Raw genomic sequence first — 22886 nt, 5'->3', positions numbered from 1 at the left:
GAGAACACCACTGCTGCTTACATAATTTCAGATTTTGAGATTTGTAATAACCATTCAAATTGGTACTTGTATCATAGCAATTATTATTACTCTTGCAGCCTTGAAAACAAACCCGGAAAAAAAAAACCCCAAACAAGAAATAAGCACAAAATGACGCTGTTTCTCAAATAAAATGTATTCCCAAAGTATTTTTAAGACACTTGGCTACAGCAATAACTTAAGACAAACATATGTGACCATATTCTCGTAAACAAACGCTTTACTGTTCCCAAAGTTGATATCTGTAATCTCATGAAAAACTGCTTAGAAAAATACCATAAACAGGAAGTGGCTCTGTATCAAAATAATTCATAGATATTCTTCATGTGATAAAGTTACTAATATTTAACCACTATTGATTGTTGTAAACATCGAGACAAAGTTACAAGGTCCATAAGGCAACATGTACAAATTCACAATCCCCCTAAACAGGTTTTATCAACACACAAAGTAACAATAATCACAATAGCAGGCAACTTGTGCTACAAACGTCTTTGGCTAATCTGATGTGGCCAGATAAGATCCAGCCTTTAGAATGAACGCTGGTGTTGTTGCTATTGTTTTTGAGCTGCCTTGGGCTCGTAAAAAGGCACTTAAGGAGATAGACACAACATACACAGTAAAAACAAACTTAAAAGGTGCACTATGTCACGTTTCATGGTGGGGTTCTGCTATCTGCTTGTTTACATGGAGACATTACAGCTTCGCCAACTATTTTCCACAGTATAGCATTAAACTTATCTATGTTCATGGAGAGAAGCAGGTGACCAATCAGGTGAGAAGCTACCATGTTATCCAAGGTATTTTTGGGGATAAAAGCACCTGCATAGTTAGGTTTAATGCCAAACTGTGGAATTTTCCAAACAAAGCGATGACATATCCATGGAGACAAGCAGAAGGCGGACCCCTCCCATCAGAAAACACACATAATGCACCTTTAAAGAAGACATATTATTCGTTTTATGGTATTTAGTAATCATTTAGAAGACCATTTTTTAATATTTGTAGAAAATGTGTGTCACCTATTTGTGAAGCACTTGCAATACGGAATTCCTCAAACAGATATGAATAAATAAAATCACAACTATGAGGGGAAACCATTACAACATGGTTAAAAGCTTATGAAAGTCAATTTAGCATAATATGTCTCCTTTAATGTCTGACAGGCTCTGTGCAACTAAACACATTTGGCTATAACCACATTCCCGAGTTCGTGTAACTTTTTCTGTCCATTTTTCACATTGCCATTGACTTGTAACCAGGTGAGCTTGAACTAGGGGCAAATTTCCAGAATAAATAAAAACGGATAATACTGGTCAGGATGCCGGGTGTGTTGGGGACCTGCAACACAAGAGCACACACAGAAATGGTTTTTCTTATGACATTTTGCAGGTTTTCACACTAACACTTCGCTTACTCGCTACTGTCCTTTTCAAAAGTCAGGACTATGTGGTGTATTTCCTAGCAAGTATTTAAAAGGCCCTGTACCAGATTTTTTCCCCTCATGTAATTCAGCAAAATGTGTCTTTCCCCAGAACAGATATATTGTATAAGCAGCTCTTGAGGTCAAAATAGAAATACACACTTCCTGACAATAAAATGCTAATCTAATCTGTGTCAGCATACTAGTTGTTGTTATTGCTTTACAATCACAGCAAAACTCCGCAATACTCTCTTAGGGCTGTGAAAGGCGCTTATAAACTCATTGCGGTGAATAATTATGATGTTCAGAATGTGAGCTATAACTTTGGACCACTGCAAAATGTTTAAAATTAAGTTCTGCTTTTCATGTTTTTAAGACAAATCAGGTACGCCACTAATCCCTTCATCCATTTTCTAATCTTGATATGCAAAATACATTAACATTGCACGATCTACCGCCAGGAGAAGCTCAATTAAAGTGTGCATAAAACCCATGTGGTCCCAGACTTACTAGTGTTAACAGCCAAAATGGAAATCTACCAGAAAAGAACAAGTTGGCTCATGTCGAAGAAGACAGATTTTTTTCAGTTTTCTTTCTGATATTTAGAGGTAATTTATCACACGTGGATTAAAGTTTGGTTATTGTAAATTGCAATATTGATGTTAAACTACTTCCAACAGAAACAAAAAAGAAAAAAACATGTATAAATATGAGATTGCAGCAAATGGAAATTTTCTGAGCACTCGAGTCTCAAATGCAGGACCACACATGATTGCTCAAACCTGCATGAATCATTGAAAATACAACTCTGACTAAGCTAATGATAAGGAAAAACAGGCAAAATGACACAGTTAAAAGCTGATTTTGCATCATATTTATCTTTTAATGTCAAGTCCTTGTATTTGTCATCGGTAAAGCTGCTATACCGTATGTTACTAACCATAATGTAGTAGTCATTCAGCTGTTGGCCATAGAAGACCCAGGAAGTGGAGGTGAAGAAGGTGGCTACAGTCAAAGGGAAGGACAAACACTGCACGTTACGGCTGCGCACGATGTTTACCTAAAAAGGAAGAAGAGAGTTCATTTGTCAGGCAAATACAGCAAAGTCATAAGGTCAGTGTGGCTCTACGCACGGGTGAGAGCTTACAGACTTGCAAAAATGGTAACATGGGCAAAATGGACCATCACAAAATAAAGATGAGTAATGTAACTGAATAGAAAATTATTAAAAGTGCATTATGTAACTTGTCTGGTGGAGGGTCTGCTACGTTCTTGTCCCCATGCATGTTATTCTGTTGCCCAAAATGTTCTACAGTTGTGTTCTTTATTGCTCAAAATGCGTTGAAAAACATTAACTCTTACTGACAGCAGGATCATCTCATCAGAGAGCTGACCTGTAACTTGCTTGTCTAAATGGAAATAAACGCCATACTATGGATCACTCAGCATAAAATATTATCTCCCTTGGAAAAGAAGGTATTAGTCCCTCAATCAGAGAAGTTGCATAGTGCACCTTTAACATACATGAGGTATAGAGACTTATGTCCAGAATAATTATCATTTATTAACTATTAAAAACTAAATTTATACCAATAACTTGGTTAATGACATTTTGCAGGTTTCAAGACAATCTATGTCTAATCTAGGTCCTATATTACACAAAATTAACTCTTGTGAGCTTTAAACCATGCTATAATGTTGTTACCTCCTCAAAAACAGACCTGGAGTTGTGTTTTGTTTCATTCACACATGTTTGAGTAACACTTTATTATTAGTCTGTCTACATCTCCAAAGCTTAAAATGCTCTGTTCTACCTTGTGATGCCATGAAGTGGTGATTTTCAAATGAACAGCTACTTTCTACCTTTCGTTTAGAAGAGATGAGCAATTCCCGAGCTGAAATCATCCAAATGATTCTAGTGAAGGTGTATGGAGTTTAAAAACACAGTGGAACACTTCCTGTATTACTGCATGACATCACAAGGTGGAATAGAGTGTTTTCCTTTTGAGAGAAGAAAGCCTATGAACTGTGAATGAAACAAAACAACTCCAGGTGTTTGTGATGATGATGAAACAACATTACAATAACACAGATCAGAAAATAGCGTAAAATGGGCCTTTTAAAATAGGAAAATGGGTTTGTGCAATTTCTTACGTCTGTGACAAAGAAGTAACCATGAAATAAGAAATGAAGTACTGAAACAAGTCAGTTTATTGAGACCCAATAAGTAAACACATCTCGTTTTTGCATTGTTTAGTAGCTTTGTCAACCAAATGTTGACAAGATATCATTTACAACATACTAAAAAAGTACCCAGGGTTATACTGCAAGGATAGTTAAACATGTAGAAAAACAGGATAAAGCAGATGAGAGGAAGAAAGACAGGAAACTGGGGGCTGCTGGAGCTCAGAGACTGAAGGAGAGAAGGAGACAAACAGGAAAGTGGACAGGGACAAGAGAAGACAAGAAAGACTCACTGGGGAAGAATGCACGTGCACAGGTCACAGTTAAAGCCAAAAGGTTATTGTAAAATAGATTGTAAGCACTATTGTGTATGTGCAGCATCCAAATGTCCATCTGTTTTATGGGAAAATGAGAACAGAAGGAACTGGTGAGGCCTGTAAAGAGAAGTCCAGAACTAGAGGTAGGAACCGTATTGAAAATGTATAATAGTGCAATTGTTGTTTAGAGGATGTGCAAAACTAGAACATCAAGTATATCATGTACAAGTTAAAACAAAGGAAAAAAAGGTAAGTCAACAAAAACGTCCAGTGTAACAGATAGACATATACACCACAAATCTGCAGTAAAGAGATCTGTCTATCAAACAATAGTATAAAAATGTAAGAATTAAATAATTAAATTAATAAATACATTTTACAGTCCACTCATGTTTTTGTGATACTTGAACCTTGATTGACAGCCACGATTTTGAACATTTCACATGACAGAGTATTGTCATCAGGATAATCCAAATAAATATGGTTAAACTAAATACTTTTAAAAATATAAATATGTATAATTCATTGTAATGAGTTTATTGGCACTTTTTAGTGGTTCATGTGTACAAGTGTCTCCGTGGCCTAGTACCAAAGTACATCTCCCACATGTTGCTGCCATATGCACCATCTCACACTCTGAGGACTTCAAGGACCGGCCTCCTGCTGGTACCCAGAGTCAGGACTAAACATGGGGAATCAGTGTTTAGTTTTATGCAGTTAAAACCTGGATGAGTCTTCCTGAAGATGTGAGACAGGCCTCTACTTTGACAAGGTTTAAATCCAGGCTCAAAATGGTTCTGTTTAGCTGTGCATACGACTGAAAGGTTTTTATTCTGCACTCTTCTCTTTCAATGTTAATTTTATGATGATTATTTATGTTTTGATTTGTTTGTATTGTAATTTTAACATGTTTCTTATTCTGTAAAGCACTTTGAATTACTTTGTGTACAAACTGCCTTGCCATGTATTCATAGTGTGAACTCATTGATATTATTTTAGTGTTTTTACTAGGCCTGTGGTTCAGGTTTTGTTCAGGTCAGTTCTATGTCATGTCTGTTTAAATGTTTTCACTCCTTGTAAATATCTTTATTCTGATCTTAATTGTGACTTTATGCTTTTACAACGTTCTGCTTTTTATTGTGTATTAAGACATGACAAATTCATTTCTCCACTGATAACTGTTCACTCATTTAAAAAAATAAAATAAAATGAACACAAATGTTACTGACAATAGCAGTACTTTTAAATTACCAGATCTGTGAGCGGGGACAGGTACATGCTGACGGTGATGGCACTGCACGTCAGGCCAAGCTGGTTGAGTCGTGTTTCACCTTCTGGAAGAAATGTGGAGAAGTAGAACCAGCCTCCAGCCAAAACTCCACCTGCAAACAACGTCTGGGACAAGAACGGCTTCTGCAACACAACAGCAAACAACAGCAGGTGAGCACTTGGCATGATGCATAAACTAAGAAGTGCTGCATGCTAATGTACTATCGGTCTGGTTCTTCACAGTTTAAGACCATTTTAAAAGATCTTGTTATTTTTATACTTTCTGTCTCCATACCAAACTCAAATAAATGTATTTTTTGTATAACACGACACTAGTGTGCTTTCTTTGGTTGAGAGAGTGCCTGTTAATGAACATCTCTATGTAAACAGATGGAATTGTATACATGTGCCAATTTCTATCCACACCACATTCGTTCATATGCCAGAGTAAATATTGAACATAAGTTTTGTATCCTTGTAGCTGTACTCTGCTGGCACAGTGTTGCGTTAGATTTTATGTCTATTGTAAATCTTTATAGTACAACTTATCTAAATCTTGATTGTATGTTCTTATTGTTTTGCATTGCAACACGATAATTTCCTCATTGTGGGATAAATAAAGGTACTGCTGGGTTTGACATGACATCATAACATTCTGTGGGACAATAATATTTATTACAGATGGCTGACAGCTAAAATTAATATTGTTAAAATGCAGATTTCTCTTGTAATACAGGAAGCTCTTGTGTCTAGTAAATAATAGAAATGACCAGGTTCAACATTTGTGAATTTACCTTTTGGGAATTTCCTGGCAAATGACAATGTAATAAACAGGAAAATCTGTCTTTTTCCCTGCATCTGGGAATACGACATTATCACAGAACCTGAAAACGACCAGTATCTTATCTTACAAACCCTGGAGGCAAGGTGGCTTAAGTGTCTCGACAAAGGACAAAACAACATTGTGCACTAGTTGGAGCCTAAATCGAAAAATGAACCTTCAGATTTGAGGAAAAAAACACTACTGAGGCACTGCTTGCTTTCTCAGAATTTCTCAATTAAATTTTCCAATACCCAGAGTCTCTTGACAGAACCAGGTTAGTATAGTGTGCTCCTGGTTACAATAAACTCACCTTCTGCTTTGTGTAGTGGATGAACACGATGATATACAGTATCTGCAGGGAGGCCCCGATGACATTCACCAAAACAATGGTTTGGTCCCTCTTCAGCATCCCGTAATACAACCAGCCCAGGTTACTATGGAAACAAGAAGAGCATGAATCAGAGGATGTGTATAATGTCAACAACCACCACTGCAACACTATGAAACAACCACAAAATGAATGAACATGTCAATGCACTCACTTAAGACAGGTGGTGAGGAAGGGTAGGAACTGAATGTTGTCGGTACTTTTGGTTTCCCAAATTTTTTTCAAGTCGGACCTAAAAAATAGATGTACACAGAGTAAACTTACACAAATCTGTTCCAAATTTGAGTAAAAGGCGCTTAAATAGATTAACCATGCTTATGTTATCCTTCATTTTATAGTTTGTCATTTATAAAAAACATGCACAATCGACTTGAGCCTAGTTTTGAGTCCAAGAATAGAACTTACAGTCCAGTCGAGAACATCCCGACTGTAAACACGATGCAGGCCCATGACAGAAGCGACAACAACTCCATAGAGAGAAAGAAAAACAAAACTGAATACGTGTGGTGCTCAAAGAATCGATGACAGTGCGTTTGAGATGCACCAAATCTATAAACAAATAAAAATGCAGTCAGTCTTGCGCTGACGTTCGCTCTCTGCAGCTGACTTCCGGGTTTGTAAGCCGGAGCACTTTTTCTGCACTTTGATTGGCTGCTGCGCTGAACACTTTTTTTTAAAACAACTTTATTTATAAAAAGTAAATCCAACATTTGGCAGGTGAATGCATTTATTAAAAGTAAAGATTGTGCTGTTACGAAGCTTTCTGTTGACAACTGTGAGTGAAATGTAAGTACATTTTTATTTCAATGAATGTAGTTAGTAAAATTGTGCTTTTTGTAATTTATTTATTTCAACATTTGTTAAAAAAAAAAATAAAACCCTCATTTACCTTAACATCCTTTTGCAGGTTGATATTTTCTATTTCCTACAAAATAACTTGAACTTTTCAAGCCTGACCTTTCAACGTGTAATTTCCTACCATGCTTTTTGAGTGCTGAAGTGTTTTCAGATGTTGCTTTTAGTGTAGCAGTATCTTTGAAGCAGGTTGGCCACGTAATACAAGAGTGTTAAAGATGCACTATGTACCTTTCTCTTGGGGAGTATGGTACCTGCACGTCTTCATGAAAATTAGGCTGCTTTTTGTTGAATGCTCTTCAGTTTGGTATTGGCTTCTTATCAATCTCACATGTATTCAATGCCTGGTGGTTTTATTGAAAAAAAAAAGTAGCAGCTCTTCATTGAGACAAACAGGTGGCGGACTTCCCATTAAATATGTTACTTAGTGCACTTAGTACTTACCTTAACTCTGGAGAACCGGCCGCAGTTAATTGCTGCTACCCAAAATGAAAAAAAAAAAAAGTCAAATTTAACTTCAAAAGCCTAGAGTGCCACTTCTGGCCCCTGCATAGAGACACCTCGTAGATGAATATAGAACTAAAATGAGCCAGAGTGATAGTGACAAGATGGCTGACCACATGCTGTTTTGTTGAGCTGGAAAACTACCCAAACTAAATCGTCTTCTCAACAAACCAGCGGTTGGTAAAATTGAAGGTTTTTTTTTTTGTTAATCTTTTTAGTAGTAGCTTGCATAATGTCTAGAAGTATGTTTTATATTCTTTTTGGATAAATTATATTCTTTAAGGGTCAAATTTAGCTCTGATCCTAAATGAGGGAATAAAGCATTCAAATTGAAAAAGTGGATATTTCAGTTTTCAGTGAATTTATAGCAGTAATTTAATGCATTCATAATTTTCCAAAGAAGAAAAGCGTTCTTGGGTTCTCCAGGGTTAAATAGATATATTTACACATTTGCGTAGTCTTATTTATTGGATAAAGGTGGTGTCTTGACTGGATTACGTTGCCTATAACTTATGTGTACGTCATAGTTTTATCTTTTAAATGATTTCCTTCCTTTGGCATTTACCTGGGGCTTCTGTTTGGGCTTACATCTTCTTTGTGGAATGTAAATACATCTTCTCCATTGGTGCATGGGATCGTAGTATGACATCATTGGGACTACAACTTTACAGGTCAGTCAGTATCTCCATGTTAAGTCTTCTTATTCACTCAAGGCTTCCCTGTGTGTTGACCCAGTGTATAGATACATAGGTGCTACATTGCCACCATTTCTGAGATTATTTGATCATCTGCAGTGGATTTGAGCCGTGACGTGACGATGGAAAGACCAACAAGTGGGATATGTGTTCTGACTTTGAATGTAATGTTGTGTGGTTTAACATGAGGCAGAGACTTTTGACAGTTTTCAGTCAGTTCTTAGGGCAGGTAAGTTTGTACAGGGCCATTCTATTCATTCCAACACGCCATCATGTTCAACTTTCTCTGCATTTCTCTCTCTGTCTCTCGCTCTCTGAAATTATTTGAAACCATAATCTTGATTTATTATTTCTCATATACGCTGTTGTAATACTTCAAGAACATTTTCTCGATATATTGGTGCATATTTTAGCAATAGAGATTTGGATTGAGTCATCACATTTCATCTCATTTTAGTGTGATACATACAATATATTTATATATTTATCAGTGAGCCAGCAGTTTATAGTAGTAGTAGTAGTAGTAGTAGTAGTAGTTCCCAGTGGTATTCAGTTTTGTTACTTTAGTAAATGCACAGATACAGGAGCAAAAATAAAAAAGTAAGTAAAAGTTCCACATGAAAAAGTAAAGGTATTAAAGTGCTTATTTAAAAATGTACGGTAATAAAAGTATTTTGCACATATTTTGAAGTCTTAAGGTTAAGGTATCAAGTGCATTGATTTTGATACAGATTTGTGCTGAATTTTGTTACTTTTACTTTTCAGTCTAGTTCAAAAAGTAGAAAGTACAGATACCTGCTGATGAAGTGAAGTAACAATAAAAAAGTATCCACTTTAAATTGTACTTAAGTAAAGTACAAATACCTAAGATTTGTACTTTAGTAGAAGTACTTCACTACTTTTACTTCATTACATTCCAAAACTGCCAGTTCCACAGGTTTTTTTGTTTACTTTTTCATATTGTTTTTGCCAATATATCTAGGTTTGGCTTGTCTGTTTAGTTTTTGATGCTCTATGGCACTTGGAGATTTTGTGTCTTATTTCAAGCAAAATTACACTAGTCCAAACTGTCCGGGTGATGATCTGTCTGGCCATCATTATGAGAAGAAAGAGGTTATTCGGTGAGCCATGTGAATACTAATTTTTTTTTTTTGACAAATTAAATAGTTTAAAGATGGATTTGAATTCATATATTTTCTGAATCAGAGCAGACGATGCATTGCTGTTATGTGTAGAAAGGAGCGAGAACAGCTGTGTATTAGAACAATTGGGATTTGTGCTGCAGTCTGTTTTTTAAATGACAAACCATGCAAATACATGGTTAGAATAATAATAAGTAACCTGTACTTAATAATAAGTACAGGTTTAAAGATCTACTCAAAAAAGTACAATTACCCCCAAAATCTACTCAATTACAGTAAAGTGAGTATTTGTATTTAGTTACTTTCCAGCCCTGAAAAAGCCCCAAAATGTGAGTAGGGCGAGAGTGACACATTCACACCCAGATGACAGTTTGTGAGGGGGGATTTGTCTCTGCTCCTTTGGCCCCTCTGTCGTCTCTGTGTTTGGTTTTCTGACTGTGAAATTCAAGCCAGGGCCAATGTGTAACAGGGGATGAAAGGTAGAAGGGGGCGAAGGAGAGAACAAATTTGAGTTTGGCAGTAAGAGATTTATGGTGAGATTTCAACCTGGCATTGGGAGATATAGCACATAATATGAATATGCAATGCAGTTTGTTTAAAAGATAATACTGACCATCAAACAAGGATATATGATGATTTTTCTGCACTGCCCAGAGTCCCCTATGAACCAATTTCCAGATCTTGAGTTGGGCTTGGTCAGGACTACCATAGACACTAGTGTTGTCACGATACTAAAATTTCAAACTCGATTTCAGTACTAAGTAAGACTCGTACTTATACTTGTTGATACAGCTCAAGATCACTCTAAAGTTATTCAGGAAAGGCTCATTTCTGTCTTGTGAATATGACTTTTGTAGTATCAACCTGCTCAAATGAATGTCTAATTTCAATAATAGTATTTGCAAAGATTTGTATCTGATTTTCAGTACCGGTTTTTGATTGGGTTATTTATCATTCTTCAGCTTTATGGAATTTCAGAAATCAGGACGACAAAGTTAAGTTACTAAACTGTCAGATGTGTATTTTATTTATATAGCAGCACATGTGACCAGCGATGTCACATTACATTTAGAGATAATAACTCCTTTGGACAATAGACTAATTGCTTCTTAAATTATCTCAATATATTTGTATTTTATATTCTAAGAGTTGTATAATCATGATGATCGATTGACCAAATAATCTTTGTCCCAACTTCAACCTAAACCATAACATTTCTTATAGTTTGCAAAATTATAATCTGATTTTGTATCAATAACATCCACTCCTACTAATAGTGTCAACATGTACAGCGCTTTTCCACCTTCAAGGCACTCAAAAGAACTTTACATCAAGGAAACACTCACCCATTCATTCACACACCTTTGTACGCAGACACTAAGGGCGAAGTGAGGGTTAAGTGTCTTGCCCAAGGACACAATGTCAGCATTCATCTGTAGGAGCCGGGATTCAAACCGACAACCTTCAGATACGTGGACAAACGCAAAGATAAACAGGACCAAGGTTTAACATCACATTAGTTTTATTCCACTAAAGATTTTCACATTTTAAAACACTTTCTTATATTATACTATTTACAAATTTACATTATAGACATTTCCAAAACTTTGATCAAACAAAACCACAGCGTCCAATGTTAGTGTTTTCAGAAAAGTAGTCCCTTCAAAATAGTGTGCAAGACAGATCACATTTCTCAGCTGATGTACCGTGATGATAATATTGACACAATAGAAATGAGGCGTACACGGATGGATTTGGAAAACTCCCAAATGAGCTTGTTACACGTGGTATCAATTGGATGAAAAAGATATAAAATAAATACTGTTGTTTGTTTTGTAAAATTGGAAATATATTTGGGAACGGAGTGCTACACGACTACTATGACAACAGCTACCACTTTAAATGTGAATACAAAGAGTGACAAATACAGTGCATATGTACCAGTGACATAATTTTGTTCGTGCAGTTTTGCTCATTGAAAAAAACATGTGCGTTATTGTCCAAACATTGTAAAAAAACAAAAAAACAAAACACATCTTCAAGGTTTTTTTCTTCTTAGGAATGATCGACATCCCACATTCGCACAACCACGTCAGACACGCACTTCATCCATATAAAAATCTGTATAAAAATCTGTCTTCATAGTCCCAAAGACCAGCAATGGGTTTGTATAGTCTTTGATATAGTCCATTTAAGTCTTATTGTAGCCATAGCGCTAATAAGACAGGCGCTATAGTGAAGAGGATTGATAAAGATGCGAGCTGGGACGCTGAGCTGCCGATACTCCTCTGAACATTGGGCTCCATCACATCAGGATCGTCTGAAAAGAAGAGGAAGAAAAGGTTTAGTTTGTGAATTCAGGCAACTTGAACAAACCAGGTTGAGTTGTGGTGGACTAGTGCTGAAAGAGTTAGCAAAATTTTTACAACTAGATATTTTTCTATTTATTTTATTTTTATTATTTTTATTTACTTATTTATGTATTTATTTATATTTTTATTTATTCATTTATTTATTTATTTATTTTTTCGAATTAAGATTGAGTCCACAGTGCATGTTTTAGCATTCGGAAGAGAACACTCAAATAAAGCTCTAAATAGATGTCTAAACTAATACTTTTTTTACAGTGTTACCCATAGATTACCCATAGTTATATTAATATTTTCCTCTTATACAATTTGTGGGGTATAAATGCCCCATGTACTCTCATTAAGCAGTATTAAGCAGTATTTTTTAGTTAGTATAGGTACTTTTCTATGTTTGTAACGATACAATGAGCAACAAACAAGTGCGTTTAGTTTAGCCAATGTGTTTTGCAGAAGACATCACGCTACAACTGCAGATAATTATGATCATTACAGTCATACGTTCCCTTGCCGCCCTCGTGTTGACCTTATAGTCGTGTTTAACAGTCATTCGATAAGAACCCTCACCTGCTGGGAGCCTGTTGGACGGGTTGTGGACTCCTCCTGCTGTTTGGAACTTAATTTTTCCCAAATCAAAGTTCTTTCCCGTCTCCTCCGCGTTAGTTTTGTCGTGATTCACTTTCCCTTTATTTCCAACAACATCCACCCGTAGCCTCAGACACTCCTCCCCGTGGTGATGCATTGGTTTAGCTGCAGAAAAACAGATAAGAAATCGATTTTAGTCCAAGCTCTCAAAATGTCACAGCTGTTATAAAAGTGGCACTATATAACGTTTCCGGTAGAGTCTGAGAGAGTTGCATGTCTCCAAGGAGATATACTTACTTATATTTATAGTGCAATAAGTAAGTTTAATGCCATATTGTGAAACACGCAAACCCTCAACCAGAAACGTTACAGAGTGAACCTTTAACATAAGCACTACTTACAGATATAATAGTAGCTCTCTCCTTGCCGGAACTCCTTGCCCAACGTGAAAGGGGTGAAACGCTGGAACTTTTCGGAGAATTTTTCCGGGGCGTGAGGAGCGAATGGGCGCGAGCATTCCCACCGCAGCTGGTCGAAGGAGTGAGGCTTGCACACGTCATAGTCCTCCTTCTCCACCATGTAGAGGACGTAGCGCTCGGCGGAGTGGGATGACACCTCTCCATGGGCGTAGTGGGGGCAGATGATGTCCAGGTAGTCATTGATGCGTACTTCCACCGTGTACTCATCCCAAAGGAAGCTGCAGAGAAACAGGAAGAAGGAGGAGGGTTAGTCACGTATTGCACAATGTAAGAGGTGGGAGAATACAGCATGTCGTAAGGTAATAATTCAAATTATGAGATATATTAGTGCTGTCAACTGCTTTTGAGCAACCACTATGCCCCACTGACATCCGTAGGTTGCCATTTTGAGGACTTTTGACTATTCACATGATAGATATTTGATTGAGAATTGTTCGTTTCTATGCCAAAATTGTTAATACTCAAGACCCAACTAGTTTTCACTTTTGCCTTCCTTTACGTACACATTTCTGAGCGCAAAAATACTGCCTGATCGTTGGCATAAACACTCAAAAACATACATTTCTGTCACCGCTGCCCAGCCCTACTTCATATAGTCACATTTGTAAACAACACACCTTTACAACTCCAGGTAGACACACATGTTTTGACAGTAGCGTGTGTCATGATTGCGAGCTAGCACGTGAACTTGTTTGTTTCCATAAGCGTGAAACCTTCACAAAGCACCTGATCAGGACCAACTGGTAAATTGTGTTTTTGTCAATCCCACGTAGGACTAAAAACTCACTGTACCGTACACGCCTTTTCTATGATTTGGCCCATAGCCCAGTCTCGACAAATCAGCTCAAAACTCTTATGACGGTTTTACTATGTTTATATCAGGGCGTGTGTGCGTCTTCTTTAACTAATGTAGCCCCTCTGTCTCGTCTCCCGCTGTGGCCATCAAAGAACGACTGCGTAGACAGACACAAACTTCAAGACTTTCATGTTTACCTTTCAATTCGTTTTACTGCTTTCTTGTCTCGTGTCTCTTATTTCTCGCTTGGTGCCATGTAAAAACATAAAAACGATGCTTTTGGTTGAGAAAAAAGGTACAATTTCAGGTTGGGATGTTGTGTTGATATGAAGTTTAACGTATTTGTCAAAGAAATTAATTGAAAAATGGCTTTATAACAAAAAAGTAACAGAATCAGATACTCATTTGACCATGTATTGATACTATGAACAAACTTGGTCTTTTTCAGAATGGTCAAAGATTAAAATCAACAATTATAATTCTGTTTTAAGACAAGAGAAGAAAACATTTATCCATCCCACAATGGTGAAGTTTCAGAAAATGTGATTTCCTACAATTATCCTGTTATTATGACACAATCTTACTGCATCTTATCACATTTTTTTCCAATGTGATATTAAAATCTGTATGAATCTTTTCCCTTAGAGCTGAAATCAAGTTCGAACCTTTACCACCACGACAACACTTTTGGCGTGCTCTATCCGTGCGGGTTAGTGATGAGTGCAGGCAGCGCTAGACGACTCTCAGCCAAGCGCCCCAAGGTGAAGAAAGATTGATATATACGCACTGCTCTGATTACACCCTTAGGAGCAACAAGGGCCTAATCCAGCAACTCAATCTGTGTTTTAACCGGCCCGGACGTGTGCGAGGGGTGAAAGTGACAAGAGCTCCGGCCCGTCTGCAGTTGTTTACGTGTGTGTTGCGGGGATCAAAGTGCGTGGTGGTCCCCCCTCCTGTTATTGTGGCTCCTGTGTGGACCCCATGTGCTTTGGCTGCAGACACTGTGGCTCCAAAACACCGTTCCTGCCTCACTCCTGTCGCGCTAGTTAACACTGCTAACGGACCTGTCAAAACATGCTTTGTGCTAAGACCTGTGCTGTAGTTCTTCTTGCTTTTCTAAAATCCAGTTAAGACTAGTTAAAACTGGTTAGATTAGGAGTATATCTTTGATTTGAGTATTTTTAACCAGTGTGGAACAAGCCATAATCTGCTTAAAATAAAAATAAAAAATAGACTGGAGGGCTTTACTTGAAATTAGAGAGGGAAAAAAATCACTGCATATTCCAATGGGACAAGCCAAAATCTACAAATTCTTATTTAAAATTGCAGTTTTTTTTCCAATTATTGCTACTTTTCAAGGGTTTTTGTGTGCAGGTGCAAAATGGATACACTGGTAGCGTCTTAATTAGCCCCAAATCTCCTCCTCACTATTCATTTCTCTGTGTATTTTGTTATAATAGTTGCATTTGGTGCCAAAATGTGAGAGATCTCTAGTGTTTTTCTGGAAGTACATTTGCGCTCGTATTATGTCTCTCCTCCCTCTCCGTGCCCTTGCCAGTGTCCTCCCTGACCTCTGCATGAAATGAAAACCCACTTGTCAAAAGGCAACAAAAAAGGCTGAATTTTGTCGCTAATTTCATTCATAGCTCATAGCCCACTGCTTTTTGAGAAAACTCTTGTGTTATCCTTCCTACCTTCCACCCGGCCCCCCTCCTCCTTTTTTCAATGGCTAATTAAAAGCTGTTAGGGGTCTGGGCTAAAGTGTTCTTGAAAAAAGCAAGGGAGGAGGAGTGAATAGGTGAAATTATACTCTTTCTCTCCCCAAAGAAAGAATGACCGGAGGCGATAGGCCCCTTGTACCTCTGCTACCTTACCCCCTGTGGAGCTTTCACTAACTAACGCTAAGATATAGGGCCCCTGCTGAGTGCACTTGAGCACGGCACATATTAGCATTTAGCTTCATTTGTTTATCATTCAATTACTGTTATCTTTATGCGACCACAAACCCCACACAAAGCAGCTAATCAATGCAAGACCTGCTTTTGTCCTACCTTTTTTTTAGGCTAGAATCTGTCAGTTATTTAAAAAAAGACTAAAATTGCATCAGAGCGTTTAAAAAATATCAAGTTTTTTTTGCATAAAGCTTGATTTGTTACTATATATGCAAATCTATTCCATGCATTTTATCAAAGCAAGACCTTTTTCTGCGCTTACTTATTCAGAAATATAACACCATTCTACACATTTTGATAAGAAATGTGCTGTTTTTGAATTTCAGTTTTAACTTTCTGGCCTTAGCTCGATTTTGCTACCCTTCTTGCATCCATAAAACCCATTCAGCTGCCTCTCATCAAAAGCCCACCATTTGAGACCCTCCTCTGACAGTTCTCGGCCCAGTGAGAGTCACACTGACATGGTAACTGTGTGTGAGCTAGCGCCAGGTGTTGGAGCGTTGTTCACAAACCTACTTTAGTCTCTCCTCCTTCGCCCGAGCACCGGAGAGACATTCTCTGAAGACCTCTATTGAGGGCGACTCTAGCCTAGAGCGCATAGGCACATCTGTTTCGGGAGCCCTCCTGGAGCCCTCAGTGAGTTAGCATGCCGATAAGTGCGCAAACATGCAAGGTTGAAGGTGGTTGTAGCACCTCTTTCGCTCACAACCAGGTCACTTTTCACATGCTAGCGAACGTAGCTTGTGTGCGTCAGCAGCCGAGCGAGGGAAAAAGAGCTAGCACGGGTGATGTTATGACAGGAGGTGAGTATCCTAACACTCCAAGCTTTGAAGTCCAGCTATTGTCAGGCTATTGTCTTAGCAGCCTCCCCCCTCCTTCGTGCTGCTTGTACCCCCAAGGCCTGCAATAATAATTTATGTTGAGGGAGAGGCTTCACGCTTTAGTTTGGTTAGGAATGCCACGCTTATCAAAATATCTCACGGAATAGGTGTGAGACCAAGTCAATACAACTGAAAACACCTACTTTGAGAAAACTTACTTACTTTTGATACAGATCTTAAATTCAGTTATGAATTAACACTTTGGGGTAGTTTTGGGTTCAATTCTTGTTTGCACATCATAAGGGAGATTATTATGTATTCAGGAAAGGTTAAAAAAAAAAAAAGTAATTTGAAAGGTAAAGTGGATTTTCTTCAGCATCGATACTTCAACTGAGTTTACTGGTTTCTATACTGTCTTTATTATCTGAGTATTCATTTTTTGGCACTGGAAAATATTCAAGATAATTAACATAAACCAGAGTATGTGCTTCATGTCTGCATATCCAAGCACAAATTGGCTGACACTTCTTTACAATAAGAATCTAATTGCGTATATTCTATTGAAAATGATCAATGGCCGCTGTCATAACCTCCTTTCTCTCCTTCATTAGGCTGCTTGAAGATGAACGACCCTGCGCCCCGGACCCCCAGCTGGAGCCGACCACTTGGGCCCCTCCGCCGCTCCAGTTGTCCCTAGAGCTCTCCCTGGCTCGACCCCAGCAACTGACTCCGACCATGCTCCCCTTCACTTATCTCTGCAGGGAGCCCCTCACACTACCCACCGGGTCGAAGAAGCCAAAATCCAGGGTCATGACTTTTCACACATGGTTCTTTCTGAGTCAGCGGTGGAGATTTGGGCCGGTCTAAACAGTTGCAGGTAAAAGCAGTGAGTGGGCTTGCCATGATAACTCATTTTGAAACGAGATGTAGTGAAAAATACTGCGGAAAACGATCATATTGAAGCTACTTTATGCCGCTGACGCCCTCGGATCAGTGGACAAACACTACCAACTGAGCTACTGTCGCCCCTTTCCAATAAAACCATAGAAGTCTGCAAAAATCTCTCCACTATTGCAAAGAAAACGTACACTACACATGCTAATTACTGAATCCCAAAATATGTAGATGCAGCTTTCATATATCGCAGTATATATGGTAATTAGCGTGTCATTTCTCGCGGTAAGCACTTCTGAGTAAGCAGGCATGTTGTGGTCCCAGATTCTTCACTACTCCAGTTTCACTTTCATTTGGAGGTGTATGTGTACTTAATACTCTATTCATTTGCTGTGGTATGGCAAATTCACACCTCCGTTCACACACGCTGAGGAGCTGTCAGGGTTATAATGGGTTTAGCCTGCTCAGCGGTCCGCTATTAAATTAGAGCCAGTCTTATACACAATGAAATGTCTCTTTGCATTAGCTGCCAGTAAGTAATGCTCCTTCATTTCTGATTTATTCTACTTTCAGTTATCAGTTGTTCTGAAACTCTACTAAACTACTGAGATTAGTCCTGGTTTATGTCTTGTTTTGGTTGACTACAAATGTTATAGTCACCATTTTTTAATATCCAGTCAACATTGCTATATACAATCAATTACTCTTGGATATATTCTCCTTTATCCTATCCACATTAATAGACCAGTAATTAAAAACTACATGCAGACATCCATTTTCTTCCGACTCCCAGACTCCAATTAAAAACTGTGGTCTTTTAAAAATGCAAAAGTAAATATAGTGCATAAAGCTGCCAATAAACAAGACCGGTATGCACAAGGTAATTATAAATCTTGTCTCAAATAGTCACCAGATAAGGACCGCAAACATTATAGTTGTAGTGTCGTAGGATCTTTTGAACTATTCATACTGCCCAAACTTGTACCATAAGGCCAAGTGCTTCTTAATTGCCTGCATTTCCATTTCTTTCTTATGGAACTCTCCTCCCACTATCCATCACTGTCCACTCTCTCCTCCTCTCGTCTGCCTCTTCTTTTATTCCAACCAAATTAACCCATCCCCCCCTTTCCCCTTTCTCCGCTGCATTCTGCATTGTCCCCTAAGTTGGACATAATATACCCGACTGCTTCATCCAGGCTAATTTCTGCGCACAAAATCCCCATTCTACGCCAGTTCACCCTTCACCCCGGCCTCCGATCCGCCTCCCCCTCCAAAATCTTTTCTCATACTACGCTTTTATTTGGCCTTCCTCCATTCTATCCCCATGAATAGGACAAGGCCAAATGGTATCATGCATGGCTTAATATGCTCTGTGAGTTCAGCCAGAGTTAAGCCAAGCGCTCTAGTTTTGCCATCTTTCAGAAGTTGCAGACAAGTTAAGTCCTCCCAACTCTTGCCCAATTGTTTTAGATCAAAATAATGACTGTAATGTTGTCGTGTTTTTCCCTTTAGGAGGCAGCAGCGAGCCACAAGTAGACAGTAAGGTATGCTTGCAATGTCATGAATGAACATGCGTACCCACTCATAGTACAACTGCAACAACACTATCGGTGTGAAGAAATGCCATCTAGAAGTTGGCGGAAAAATACGAGTGCAAAACAGTGGAGGGTTTGTGAGAGAAAGACACGGAGAGGGAGTCAGGGGAGGGACTGGAGGAAGTCTGCAGCGAAGATAAGGCCCAGAGAGGAAGAGCTGAGAGTGGATAGAGTAAGGATCCTTCCAAAGTTGCATTGTGGTCAATACTGAACTCAAATAGACTGTAGGCGGAGGTTATCAGAACGCTTAAATTGAATAAGCCAGTGCTATATAACACGATATCTAAATACGTAGACAAACAGATGCAAGTTACATCATCGTAAATATATAGAATTGTGTCTGTGGATCAAATGGTCAGATTACACACTCTGAGGAATTTATGTTAGTGTGTGGTGACAGATTAAAGGGTGAACAAGCAGACGGGACATGACCTGAGACTTGAGCTGGAATTGTTTTTGGGGGCGAGGTGGTTGGAAAAGGAGGAGGGGGGGTTGGGGGGAGATAACTTCGGCCATCTAAACTTATAGCTCCGGGCCGGACTGTCGTGTCGGGGCAAGCATCGCCTCCCTTAATAACTCCAGACCAGACTGCACTAAACCCAGACGCTGATAAACAGAATATTACATTACAGCAAAGATATGGGGATCGGGGGAAATAAGCAACCTAGGTACGGAGGGATTGGACGCAGCCAAATTATTACATATAACAGATAAAAAGTTAAGAATAGCAAGCCTGAGGAGATGTCAAGCAGGCGATGAAAGAAAGGGGGCCCAGTTCCAAAACTAAGTATAGATCCAGCTGTTAAGATAGTGGAGATGGGGCTTTGGACAGGCAGGTACAAGCAGCTGAACCGCCAGTATAGTAACAGTAACTGGAATTGGCTCGGCAGTGAGGCTAATATTAACCCCCAAAGTCCTCCCTGTTGCCCCCTAGTGTGGTGTAAACCGTGACTCACACTCCTAGCGCACTGCCTACGGTAAAATGCCACTCCCCAAATGAACTCTCTGACAATATGGAAAGGTTAGCACGCAACTTTCAGTTCACAACCCAAATAAAACTTTAACTTCCTGTTACGAACTACTCCTCCAAGACGCAGGCCGAGGCACGCAGTGTACAATAACAACACCTGGCTAAGTACAACAAGCCTGCGTTGCGTATATTGAGTGTCAGATTAAGGTTGGGTGAGGGATGGGATTAACTGGCATAATCATTATCACAAGCGAAGAAGTGTGTGCATTGTGCAAAGAGACAGGATCCATACTTTCCTTTACATGACTTGAATAGGCGGGCTGCTACCATCTGGTCAGTGCCTTGTATGCAAGACAAATCACAGCAGCTCCCAATTACACAGTGGATCAATTAGCATCTATTATACATGACCAGCTGCTGTCAAAGCCCAATGATGGATCTCGTGTACCGCTGATGGATGGGTAAGTTTTAGCAAGTGTGACTGGAATTATAGCAGAGATCAGATTAAAAAGTTGACAAGAATGTGTAGGTCAAGACACAATGCCCTGTCTGTGGCCCTTAGCTGTCATTATCCCACTGGCCCATATTACCACAATGAGAAGCTTATAGAGTTCACCCTATAAGCCATAGTGCAGCGCATATGTTATAAACTGTGTGTTAATGTCTGTATGGCTATATTTAGTAGAAAGGGATTATGTTTTCTTATTCTGATTACGCAATTCACCTTTGGCATCAAGAGAAAGCTGGGGATTACAGACAACTCCAGACAAAAGGCTCTATATCAGCTTTGGAAAGTGTGTGTTTTGACTGCTCCAGTAATCAAACAGTGGGATCGATCCACGCTGCACCTGGTTTCGCCCCCGGGTACGTGACTAAGGTGTAGCTCAGGTGAATTTGAGGGCCCGGTGCCGGTGACTCACGCACGGACTAACCCATGACACAACCCCAGCCCCGCGTGACGACAAGGCTCACGCTGTTTTATCCAATTAGCGAGTCAATTGTTGTGGCTGCGTATCGGGTTCGTTTGAGTCTGCGCTATTGTGATTGTTAAAAGGACTATTAGAGGCTGTAATGTAATCAAGACCTTACACAGCGCGCCCTCGTTTGGCCTTATTGATAGAAATTCATCTGTCTGTATGTGGGCACAGAAAGCAGACCGTACTGATTGTGTTTCAGCGAATGTACAATAATACTGTTCTTCTCTCTGTCTGGATCTGGCGCGATAAAAGCCCAATAAATTGCACGGAGACATCACGCGTCTGTCAAGCTCCATCGATCCCCAATCTGGTCTGGGTATAGTGTTACAAGTCCCAACCTCTGAACACAATTATCAGCAATATGCGAGTCCCTTTGTGGAGCGAAATTACGCACCAGTCTCTTCCACCAAGGCGCACACTGCAGTAATAAACGGAGGAGTAACAGGGTTTTAAATGTGCAATGCAAACTAATAATAAAGTTGAGTCAAGTACCCACATGTCAGGCTATTTTAAAGTACTGTACTATTACTATGTCCGTGTTAAATATATCCAGAGACAAATGTGCCAGCGTCAAGTTCTTTTGCTTTTACGCACAGCCATACACAATCCAGTCAGACGAGTATAGGTAAACCAGTGTAGTCTAACATTAACTTGACAACTCATGTGTTAAATGGTCACACGAATTTACTGCAGTGGTGCATTTGTGGTGACTTTAAAGCAGTGACAGTCAGAAAGAAACAGAAATACCGAGAAACATAGACTGTATCTTCATGCGTAAAAGTTAACCAAATACTATCCAAACTGCTTCCATAAAAAAACATGTTGTTAAGTTGTAAAAGACACAAACAGAGACAGGTACTAACTTTGGGTTTGAGCTGTTCCAGTAGACACTGTGCCTCTCCGCTGATGCGAACCACGCGCCGATGCTGAGGGTCAAAAATATCACTAAATCCATAGCTCCACTTCTCGTTCTCCACAATAACACGTTCATTCAGAAAAATCAAACAGACTTTATGTCAAAACACAACACAACTCGTGTCCTCTTTCCTCAGAGTGATATAAAGTTGTCTGCGCTCTTTGGCAATTCGTCTCTGCCTTATCTGAGCGCGTCCTGGGTATTTTGTTCCGCAGCCGGACCGCCCACTCATTGTCGCTTAGCCAATCAAAAGCCAGAGCGCTATAGTCCCCGCCCACTGCCGTATCCTGAGCCAAATCACCATCTACTCGCACTTTACTGACAGTGAAAAAACAGCTCCCCTCGAACTGGAGCAATATTAAGACCTGTGATAAGGCAATATAAATCAAATAGGCCTACGTGTAGCTCAATAGATAAGATAAGAATTATTCATGGCAAAAGGTAAAAATAACACACTCAATGTTGTTTTTCCTCTTAAGCTGAAATACTCAATATTTTCTTGAAGAGTAAACCACAAGCTGCATTAAATAGAAAAGCCATATAAACAAAAAAAACCCCAACAAAACTTAAATTGCAACTTTGTGGTCCTATAATTTCAGCTGCAAAAAGTGTTGACTTAGGTTCAGATTTCCTTGTACTGTTTTCTGCTTCGTGTTATGGCTTATTTATGGTGAACCACAATGTGTAGACTTGGTGCGTAGGGCCTATAGTTGTTCACCACTCGAGCACTAATGCAGCCAAAAATGCTTGGATATTTTTGTGCATTTTTGGGGTTGGGTTACATATTTTGTGCTATAAATATGACCTGTTTTGTCCAACCCTGCTGTTCTGCTGATTAGCTATTGTCAAACAGTAAAGAGTTATGGCTGTGTTATCAGTTGGAGTCATCTGGTGGT

The 22886-nt window shown here is 39.1% G+C and overlaps 2 protein-coding genes across 2 annotated transcripts; both read right to left on the bottom strand.

Moving 5' to 3' along the window:
* Window positions 1–233: 233 nt before the first annotated feature.
* Window positions 234–7042, bottom strand: slc50a1 (solute carrier family 50 member 1). The gene is made up of 6 exons (XM_033981004.2): window positions 6849–7042; window positions 6598–6675; window positions 6366–6489; window positions 5215–5376; window positions 2403–2522; window positions 234–1380 (listed from the first exon to the last, which is right to left on the bottom strand). The coding sequence occupies exons 1-6, from the start codon at window positions 6914–6916 to the stop codon at window positions 1276–1278; spliced, it is 657 nt and encodes a 218-aa protein (XP_033836895.1). The 5' UTR covers window positions 6917–7042; the 3' UTR covers window positions 234–1275.
* Window positions 7043–11143: 4101 nt separating this feature from the next.
* efna1b (ephrin-A1b) lies at window positions 11144–22178 on the bottom strand. The gene is made up of 4 exons (XM_033981248.2): window positions 21938–22178; window positions 12992–13287; window positions 12573–12755; window positions 11144–11959 (listed from the first exon to the last, which is right to left on the bottom strand). The coding sequence occupies exons 1-4, from the start codon at window positions 22063–22065 to the stop codon at window positions 11838–11840; spliced, it is 729 nt and encodes a 242-aa protein (XP_033837139.1). The 5' UTR covers window positions 22066–22178; the 3' UTR covers window positions 11144–11837.
* Between the last annotated feature and the right edge of the window lie 708 nt (window positions 22179–22886).

Source organism: Periophthalmus magnuspinnatus, chromosome 16 (genome assembly GCF_009829125.3).
Source record: "Periophthalmus magnuspinnatus isolate fPerMag1 chromosome 16, fPerMag1.2.pri, whole genome shotgun sequence".
Taxonomy (NCBI): domain Eukaryota; kingdom Metazoa; phylum Chordata; class Actinopteri; order Gobiiformes; family Gobiidae; genus Periophthalmus; species Periophthalmus magnuspinnatus.
The sequence above is the reverse complement of the archived record's forward strand: the minus strand, read 5'-3'. Positions and strand labels throughout refer to the sequence as shown.